At 40.0% G+C, this 10961-nt stretch overlaps 1 protein-coding gene across 2 annotated transcripts in view; it reads left to right on the forward strand.

Moving 5' to 3' along the window:
* The window catches only part of galnt2 (UDP-N-acetyl-alpha-D-galactosamine:polypeptide N-acetylgalactosaminyltransferase 2), a 134451-nt gene extending 126497 nt beyond the window's left edge, over positions 1-7954 (forward strand). For both annotated transcript variants that reach the window (XM_061964289.1, XM_061964290.1), the window contains exon 16: positions 3496-7954. In XM_061964289.1, coding sequence (XP_061820273.1) covers positions 3496-3651 — 156 coding nt within the window. In that variant the 3' untranslated portion in view covers positions 3652-7954. The remainder of the gene's footprint in view (positions 1-3495) is intronic.
* Positions 7955-10961: the final 3007 nt, after the last annotated feature.

Here is a 10961-nt window from a genome sequence, read left to right on the forward strand (position 1 = left end):
AGTGTCATTAATTCAATTATAAAATAATATATTAAAACAGAAGCAATATGTTTATGCTTGTTAAAGACACATTGGAACCTCGATTTACGAACTCAATTGGTTCTTGAACGCCGTTTGTGTATCGAAAAGTTAGCATATTGAAGCAAATTTCTCCATAAACAATTTAAACATGACTAATGGATACAAGTCTATATTTTAGTAAGGGTTTGTACACAAGTCAGACCTACACTGTTTCTATATCCATTTCTCTGTTCTCAATTGTTGATGACTGATGATAACAACCATAGATCGACCGGTAAATTGAGAGCTTTGCCTTCCGGCTCAGCTCCTTTTTCACCACAACGGATCGATACAGCGTCCGCATTACTGAAGATGCCGCACCGATCCGCCTGTCGATCTCACGATCCACTCTTCCCCCACTCGTGAACAAGAATCTGTATCGTGAATCAATTTAAGTGGACCCCGACTTAAACAAGTTGAAAAACGTATTCGGGTGTTACCATTTAGTGGTCAATTGTACGGAATATGTACTTCACTGTGCAACCTACTAATAAAAGTCTCAATCAAACACACTTTGAACACAACAAAATGTTATACAACAGTACTGTATGTCAAACACACATGGGGCGGTATAGCTCGGTTGGTAGAGCGGCCGTGCCAGCAACTTGAGGGTTCCAGGTCCGATCCCCGCTTCTGCCAACCTAGTCACTGCCGTTGTGTCCTTGGGCAAGACACTTTACCCACCTGCTCCCAGTGCCACCCACACTGGTTTAAATGTAACTTAGATATTGGGTTTCACAATGTAAAGCGCTTTGAGTCACTAGAGAAAAGCGCTATATAAATATAATTCACTTCACTTCACTTCACATAACAAGGGGGTGATGGATCAAGTTTCTATTTAGTAACAAAGTCAAAACAACAACAAATGAATTGTCCTCCTTGTATGCAACCCCCCTTTGCCGACGCGCACACACACACACACACACACACACACACACACACACACACACACACACACACACACACACACACACACTGTCACTAGCCCTGTGGTGCACTCACAGTTTGAAATCACCAAGCTCCTTAACTCTAACAGCCAAGTCGCTACAATGATTAGAAATAAATGATTCAATTCACTTTAATCGTCTTGGCATTCAGAGGAAGGGAGGGGGAGGAGGCAGTGTCTACAATGCTGTGGATGTTTTAAACCACACATCGCTTGTCCATTGATTTCTTTGGACTCATATATAACTAGCAAAACTAGGAAAATGCTGTAAGAGGGTTAAACAACACTTAAAAAGCGCTCAAAGTAGCAATTAGCACAGTCGGTTACGACTAAATGAGCACAGAGAGCAATCAGACCGTCCACAAAGGATGTGCTGCTGGGCACAAATTAGCTGCGCTGCGAGGCACACAACGGGTGGATACAACTTTAGTACACTTGCATTCGCTGTGTACTACCATGAATTGATTAACGTGGACCCCGATTTAAACAAGTTGAAAAACTTATTCGGGTGTTACTGTTTAGTGGTCAATTGTACGGAATATGTACTGTACTGTGCAATCTACTAATAAAAGTTTCAATCAATCAATCAATCAATCAATCAATCAATGTCACGTGTGTGGTTAGTTCATCCAAAAGTTTGTAGTGTTTGTAAATCAAGGTTTCCCTCTACTTAATATAGCAGGAGCGCACATACTGCAAAAGCCCCAGACAAAGATCTTGTTTTTAGGAATTTTCAGCAAAAATGTTCCAAATATTTCAAGTGGACTCACTGCTGAGTCTAATGTCTTTCATGGGCCTGAACAACCCTGTTCTAGCACAAATCAAAGATCCTCTATATGACAGGAACACCCTGCTGTTTTTAAGTTGATTGATCCTGCTCTACAGTATCACCTTCAAGTTGCTCCTCCGTCAAACACACCATCAGCAGCTTGTCCATATTTTTATGGATAGATGTCTGCCATTTAGATTTTATTTGCTGGCATTCGGCTTCAGTATGGTGCAGACTAGCATTGATTCGCTCATTTTGCATCGTAAAGTCGTGTATTTGATGATTTCTTTCTTCAATTCAATGACTGTCATCCACTTTTTCTCAGCACTGACCTTTACACATTCATCTTTTTTTTTCGCCAAGGTTGAAAAACAAGGTTATGTTGATCTCTAACTATAAGCTAATGCTAGCAAGTAAGACCAGATGTTTTTGGTTGAATCTTACAGGCTTACTCAAATTTTAGCTTGCAACTTAAAGCATCACAATAAGCCGAGAGACGGCTCGTATCTCAAAACACTCTTAAGTTGGGGCCCCGACCCTTGAATTGAGGTGCCACTCTATATGAAAAAACGGTAACACTTTAGTATGGGGAACATATCTTAAGTAACAAAGACTTAATTTAGAGTTATTTGGTCACTAGGGGAACATATAAGGGTTAGTGTTACGAATAAGCAATAATTCTGAGGTTATTGAGGGAAGACTCTTAGTTAATGGCTTACTGGTTGTATAATAAGGCCATGCAAAATAAGGCATTAATAAGTACTTAATAATGACTAATTAAGAGCCAATGTGTTACTAATTTGCATGTTAATAAGCAACTAATTAATGGTGAATATGTTCCCCATACTAAAGTGTTCCCGAAAAACCTTATTATCTTCATTAATTGCTTAAGTTTTATTTCCCCGAGTTATGTTATGGGTTATACTTGTATAGCGCTTTTCTACCTTCAAGGTACCGTATTTTCCGCACTATAAGGCGCACCTAAAAAACCTCCAATTTTCTCAAAAGCTGACAGTGCGCCTTATAATCCGGTGCGCCTTATATATGGACCAATATTGAGCCACAACAGGTCTCGCAACTACGGGATGCATAACGTAACCCCAGCCTCTACTGTAGCGTCTATTCTATGCGCTTTATAATGCGGTGCGCCTTATATATGAACAAAGTTTTAAAATAGGCCATTCATTGAAGGTGCGCCTTATAATCCGGTGCTCCTTATAGTGCGGAAAATACGGTACTCAAAGCACTTTGACACTATTTCCACATTCACCCATTCACACTCACCCATTCACGCACACCTTCACGCACACCTTCACACACTGATGGAGGGAGCTGCCATGCAAGGCGCTAACCAGGACCCATCAGGAGCAAGGGGGAAGTGTCTTGCTCAAGGACACAACGGATGTGACTATTTTGGTAGAAGCTGGGGATTGAACCAGGAACCCTCAGGCTGTTGCTTGCACTAGTAAAGAGCTACTGAAGGTACCTTAAAAGTAGTGTGCCACAATTCATCAAACAGATCGGTAACAGCAATGTAACATATGTAAATATAATGAATTACTGGTTACTAGAAAAAGTAACTGTTATTCTGTATATGTATTTATCATCCATCATCATGATTGTTAATCTGGCTTAAAATGTTATCAGTACCAACTAAATATAATTAAATTCCTACCCCTAATGTACACCTAATGTGCGTTATATTTTGCTGACTCTGCAGAAATGGGAGCAGATTGAGTCCAACTCGAAGCTTCGTCACGTGGGCAGCAACCTGTGTCTGGACAGCCGCAGTGCCCGAATGGGTGGTCTCACTGTGGAGGTGTGCAGCCCCAACCTGAGCCAGCAGTGGAAGTTTACCCTGAATTTACAATCATAGGGGTGGGGGCAACATGACCCACGCCATCCCAGGAGCTGGACACACCAACAGACTCTGAAGACGACCGGGGGATGAACTAGTCCGTCTTGGTCCTCCTCAGGGTGTCGGAGGTCATTTTTTTACACGCCCGTCCCTGCCTTCCAACACAAAAACAGACAAGCGGAGGGAGGCCCCCTGAACAGGAAGTGACTGTTGGGTCGTTAATGATGAAGATACAGGCTCTCCATCCAAATGACTACATACCTCAGTGTTTTGTCATTGGCGCTTTCACGAGGGTAATCATGTGTGAACTCTTCCAGGCTTTTTCTTTTCTTCAATGCTGGTGAAAATGGACTCCAGTGATTTTATTTTGTAATTCTATTTCTTATGTTTTTTTCTTTCCTCCAGACTTTCCTCAAACAGAGCCAGAGTTAACCAACTTTGTTTTTGTTTTTCGGGGGGGGGGGGGGGTTTCAAAGGACCATCAGAGACGAAGAGATTTCCACAGCAGGCAGTGGAGGATTTTACTGAACATTTTCAAGAGTTGTGGTCTGCCCTCAGGCTGTAGCACTGGCTGCTGCACTTTACCATCCTCATTTTCTTCTTTAAAGCGACAACAAGGATCTCTTAACAGCCACTTTTTGTTTACTTCTCTCACAAAGCAAATTGAAAGAAAAAAAGAAAAAAGAAACACCCTCCAAAGGACAGTCGAGGACTGATGTGATGTCTTTTCTTTACTATCGCTGCTCTTCGGCTCCCTCGGGGAAGCGTTTTATACGACTTCTGTTTGTTTTGTGATTTTATTTTGCTCACCACATCAAACTGAATTTGTGTAAGTTACTGTCTCTTTCTCTGGTTCTCTGAGGGTAACAGGAATAAATAACCTAATCTCATATTAGTGTTTCTCTACCCTGACCTTAACAAAGCACCGCTGTATGAGGCTGACTTAACCACGCTTACCAGGACGTAGCCTCGCAGGGATTTATTGTGGCCTCAGTTTTTTGGGGATCTGGTTGACATGTTGTGTGTTACTAAGAGTACTTGTCAATATGTTGCAATGTTATTCAACAGTGTCATCATCACACTACTGTGCAAAGGTCTTGGGCCACCAACAGCTTTTTTTTTTGTTTTAATGGACTACAGGACACAATTAGCAGGATTACACATCATGGACCAAGTAAGAAGCCATTACATTTTGGTAAGAATCTAAATAAAGGTGCTAACACCAGACTTAAATATGGCATCACGGTGGAAGAGGGGTTAGTGCGTCTGCCTCACAATACGAAGGTCCTGAGTAGTCCTGGGTTCAATCCCGGGCTCGGGATCTTTCTGTATGGAGTTTGCATGTTCTCCCCGTGACTGCGTGGGTTCCCTCCGGGTACTCCGGCTTCCTCCCACCTCCAAAGACATGCACCTGGGGATAGGTTGATTGGCAACACTAAATTGGCCCTAGTGTGTGAATGTGAGTGTGAATGTTGTCTGTCTATCTGTGTTGGCCCTGCGAAGAGGTGGCGACTTGTCCAGGGTGTACCCCGCCTTCCGCCCGATTGTAGCTGAGATTGGCTCCAGCGCCCCCCACGACCCCAAAAAGGGATAAACGGTAGAAAATGGATGGATGGATGAACAGAATCTTAGCGAGTTTCTTGTGTTGTCATCCTCCATGAACCAGGAAGCAACATGCTAACTATCAGACAAGACAAATACATTCCATACATTCTTTTTTTTTTTTTTTTTTTTTTACAATTGTGATACTTATTCTATCTTGTCAGTAGGAATGTAACGATTAACTATTTTTACTATTAACCCAAATTAAAAGCGTCACAATTATTTAATCGCAAAAGCCCCATTCCACTGTGTTTCAGTCCTCCTAACTCGCTGTAAACACACTTTATGCTGGTACGATAGTTCCGGAACCACCTGCACGGAACAAAAACAGTTACATACCATCGCGAGACACGCTTGTATGCTGAGTTGAATATAAAGCTGTCACTGACAAGCAATAGCTTGCAAGGTGAATAAACTCTAACACAGACGGGAATAAGTCATGTCTAAACAAGACTATAGGCATTAATATTTAGAAAGTGTAAAACACTACCAGAACATCAGGAGCTTGTATAATAGCGCTATACCATGGTATCTAATTGTGTGCATTCCAGGTATTATTAACACTTAAAGTAAATTATTAAAAATGAATAAATCGGCATGGACGACAGTTGATGACAATAACACTTGAGACATGAGTAACATTCTCCCCGGGGGGATCAATGAAGTTAACCATAGTCCTATATTAATAATACAATTATTACTCAATTATGTATTATTTTGTACTATTATTGTAATATTATTTGATTATTGTTATTTCCAACAGTAATAAACAATGCAATAAAATCTGTAGGGAACTTGATTTGCTAAAATGTTATGTTGTGACATTAATCCATGCATAATAATCGTGAAATTGAGATTATTACTCAGACAATAATTGTACAGTCAAAATCTATAATGATTGTAAGAGACATTGTAAGTATATGCGGCCATGAAAGTTTTGATCAAACAACATTTTCTAACAGTGGCTTAAGACTTTTGCACTGCACTGTTTGTACACCGTATTGTAAATCAGGATTATGCCCAATGGGATGCATTGTGGTGTTCTGCAATCATGTTTTTAATTCATTTCTGCTCATTTAGATTTCCAGTTGAGTAATCCCCCGTCCAGTTTCTGTGACTGTTGAAGCAAATATAAGATTGTTTTGTATTAAGTGATGATTTCCACTTCAATCAGAGGAGCAAACCTTTAAATATTTAGATCTTTTATTATCGGTGTTGACTTTTACTTTCACTTTTACTAACCATTATGTCAGGCTGAAGGTGTTTGGGGGCCCCTCAGAGATTGTACGATTATGTAATAAGGCTGAACATCATTTGCCTTTAAACATAACTGAAGTTCATTTAGCAGAGTTTACAAATATGTTTTCTTTATTTCTTCCAAGCTGCCGTGCCTCCCCTGAATCAATTTTTGTTGAGAAAACCACATTTATTTTCATTTTAGAGAGAAACTGCAACCGCTTTCTCACACTTTTAAGTTAAGAATGAGACCCGGACAACTGGTCCTATTGTTCATGTTCTTTTCTGATGTTTTTTTTTTTTTTTTTCAGTCTTTTTTTGGGGGTCTCTTTGCCTTTGTCTTAAACTTGTTGCTGACACTGCAGCTTGCATGCATGCAGAGCCTATCCTGACACTTGAGGCTGCACCCGTAGGTGCCAGGCAGGCACAGAGTGGGGACTAGTGTTGCCATAGTGACCAAAAGGCCCAAATATTGATTGATTTAGGTGGTTACAATATCAAATGCTTTCAAATGAAGTTTGTAAAATGCAATAGAAATTTCAACCTGGATGATTTCCATCACATATATTGTACATGTTTTGTTTTGTTTTAAGTTTTACATTTTGTATTTTGGCTTGCAAAAAAGGTGTACTCCCATATTATTAGAAGAAAGTTAATTATTGGGTTGTCATGGTGGTAGAATGATATTTTCTGAATTTTGCATCCTTCTCCAGAGTCATTTTCATTTTCATTACAGCTAATTTTACAACCTAGTTTGTCCTAATATGCACATGTTTGGATTCTTATTCCTGTGGGATATTTACAAAGTTAAGGACTTTCTTTGGGGTACAGCGCCATCTCCTGGCGTAGAGTAGCAACTGGAGGAGCAGTAAAAGAAAGTACAACCTGTGAAGAACTAGAAGCAGTGTTATAAATAGCTTGTATTAACTCTTGCTGCACATACCCGAGTTACCATGGCAACAGAGACTGCTATTCTTTTTCAAAGGGTGAAATATTGACTATCACAGTGTGGATGAGATGACATGAAATGTTTACATCTTTAGCACCATGTGCCAAAGTGTCTAATAAATGGCAAAGGTTGTAAGCAGGGTTTTAAACCTCTCAGCTGGGTGGTTTAACGTCGTTTAGCTGAGTTGTGTTGTCACGATGAAGGAAGTTCAAAGGTCAGCTTTATGTCAGTCGTGCGCATAACTCGCCTCCCACTTTAAAATCTCCTCAACCAATCGTCACATTTACAATTAGTGAAAATAAGACTAGGAGAAAGGTCACATTGAGTCTTAGTAAGATGGAAACAACTGTAAAAGTGTATATTTTTGTACATACCTACATCCCAATGATGACGCACTATCAGTGTACTCAGCCGTTCCTAGTTTTGTTGTCACACTGTACAGCGCTTCTAACTGTTCCCTCTTTTATAGACACTGCAGACTTTGAATGAGGAGAAATGATTAACTTAAATAAATGCTTTGTATACATACACTGAGCAGACTCCAGTATTTTCTTCTGCACTTTTTCTTCCATTATCATTTGTTTTGCTACTCTGGACTTGTGAGCTGTCACCAATTCCTTTAAATGAGATTGTGTTAGTATTGAGACAGACCCTAGACTTTGTGTGGCCCTAAACAAGATTTTGTTTGTGGCCCCATTTTGTTTTTTTAATACTACTTATCAGTGACGGTGCGGTGAGGTTCATGACTGGTGAGGCACTGACTTCATCACAGTCAGATTTACAAACATATGAACCCTAAAGAGTATCTTATTCACCATTTGATTGGCAGCAGTTAACGGGTTATGTTTAAAAGCTCATACCAGCATTCTTCCCTGCTTGGCACTCAGCATCAAGGGTTGCAATTGGGGGTTAAATCACCAAAAATTATTCCCGGGCGTAGCGCCGCTGCTGCCCACTGCTCCCCTCACCTCCCAGGGCGTGAGCAAGGGGATGGGTCAAATGCAGAGGACAAATTTCACCACAGCTAGTGTGTGTGTGACAACTGACAATCATTGGTACTTTAACTTAACTTTAACTTTACACATACAAACTGTAGCACACAAAAAAGCACATTTAATTAAAAAAAAACCTTATTATGGTCTTACCTTTACTTATAAATGAAGTCCATGCGCAGCTCCTTTTGAACAAAAGCATCGATAACTTGTTTATAGAAGTCTTCCTTATCTTTCATCAGTTTTAAAAGTCTCTCTGTCTCGATGGAGATCTTCCTTTAAGTATCACCTCCTGCTTCGATTGAAAGTCCAGTTTAGAAAAATGTTTTATTTTAGATATGTAATCCTCCATGTTAAACGTCCAGGCGAGAGAAAAAAATTAACGATCGCTGCTAACTGTTGCTGCTTGTTGTCACTTCTTCTGCAGCCGTGTAGTCGCAAGAATGATCCCTGAGATCATTACCGCCCTCTACCACCAGGAGGCGGGATTACTGCGAGTCTCACACAGTGCGTCTTCGCAGCCGTTTTATGATCGCTCAGCACAAGAAATACGTTACACACATACAGTTGTTGACAAAATACACTGTACATTATATACCTCAGCTAACTAAACTATGGAAATGTATAATATAATTCATATAGCAATACGGTCTCACTGCACAGCAGGCCAGCAGTTAGCCGAGTCATTGCGCAATCCATCTTGAGGCTCAACTCAGTGACGTGCCTCAACTGGCTGCTGATCACCGCAAGTCTCTTCTCAGTATTTGAACGGCAAATGTGAAAATTCAGCGATTATGAATAAAAAATCATCTAAAACTGGTGAAGTTAAATGGAAAAGAACTTTATAGTATAATCACTGGATACATATAACAATTTTTTTTTTTAATTTTCTTTTTAAATTTTTTTTCTTTCCATGATGACACGGGAGGCCCCGCCTCACCTGCCTCCCCTGACTGCACGTCACTGCTACTTATTATCATCACTAGTGCATCTACTGGGGATTAAGCTTCCCCTGTCTTTAAAAACTCTGTGTCCAACTTACATACTTACAGTACGTGCTATGAGATGCAAAAGTGAAACTTAAACACAACAATCCAATTCTGCCAAAAATAGATATACAGTAGTACCTCAACTTACAGGCTTAATTGGCCCTGTGACGGCGCTCTTAACTGAAAACATTTGTATCTCAAATCAAGGTCTCCCAGTGAAATTCATTTAAATCAATTTAATTGGTGTTTGGGCCACCCTAAACAAAACAGCACCATTTTTGTCAGAATAATTGTATCTAAGTAATCACAAAATTTTGTGTTTCAATGAGTTCCCGGCGAGCAGACAAAAGCTGTCTCTGATCTTACCAATCAAAAGGCTTGTAAAATTCCACTGTGTACAATGGGAAGCGACATGAAGGTGTCGGTTTCTTTGATCTATTGTAATCCCCAGGAAGATTTTGTCTTGACCCGAGATCTACAAAGTGGAGAGGAAACAGGACCTGACCCCCCTCCAGGCACCTTTTCTTTGAACTGTTTTGTAACCAAAGGCTACGGCTGTTTACGACCCCCCTTCATTTAGAAACAGCTGTTGCCATGTAATCAGGGAAAGTCCAAATAAAAGAGGAGGCGTGCGACCTTTCGTCAGAGCGTGGTGGAAGACTGTGCAAAGAGTACAGCCCAGACTTTTCTCCTCAATGAGCTAAATTGAATTCTGTCTCTTTTTAATTCCTTGCTTCTTGTCTGTTTAATAGATGTCATCAGAGTTTGAACCTGACAATTTTAACATGTAACATGTATTTTAAAAACAAAAACAAACTAATATGGAATATTGTCTGAAACAATATACAATCTATATGTACTATTAACATCTGCAGTAGTTGTATGAAATAAAATAATATCAATCATCAATCAATCAAAGTGTATTTATATAGCCCTAAGTCACGAGTGTCTCAAAGGGCTGCACAAGCCACAACGACATCCACATCAGGGCAAGGAAAAAACTCAACCCAATGGGCTACAATGAGACCCAGGCGATCGGTGCAATGGACATCGAGTGGATCTAGTTAATAGTGTGAGAGTCCAGTCCATAATGGATCTAGGTAATAGTGTGAGAGTCCAGTCCATAGTGGATCTAGTTAATAGTGTGAAAGTCCAGTCCATAGTGGATCTAGTTAATAGTGTGAGAGTCCAGTCCATAGTGGATCTAGTTAAATACAGGTTTTAGAACAACATATGCTGCCATCTAAGCGCCGTCTTTTCCATGGACGTCTTTCAAAGCTTCAACAATTAGCTTCCTCAGTTCCCAATCGTTTATTGAGTGTTGTTAAAAGAAAAGGTGATGTAACACAGTGGTGAACATGCCCTTTACCAACTACTTTGGCACGTTGCAGCCATGAAATTCTAAGTTAATTATTATTTGCAAAAAAAAAAAAAGTTTATGAGTTTGAACATCAAATATCTTGTCTTTGTAGTGCATTCAATTGAATATGGGTTGAAAAGGATTTGCAAATCATTGTATTCCGTTTATATTCACATCTAACACAATTTCCCAACTCATAT

This window comes from Nerophis lumbriciformis, linkage group LG06 (genome assembly GCF_033978685.3).
Source record: "Nerophis lumbriciformis linkage group LG06, RoL_Nlum_v2.1, whole genome shotgun sequence".
NCBI classification, from domain to species: domain Eukaryota; kingdom Metazoa; phylum Chordata; class Actinopteri; order Syngnathiformes; family Syngnathidae; genus Nerophis; species Nerophis lumbriciformis.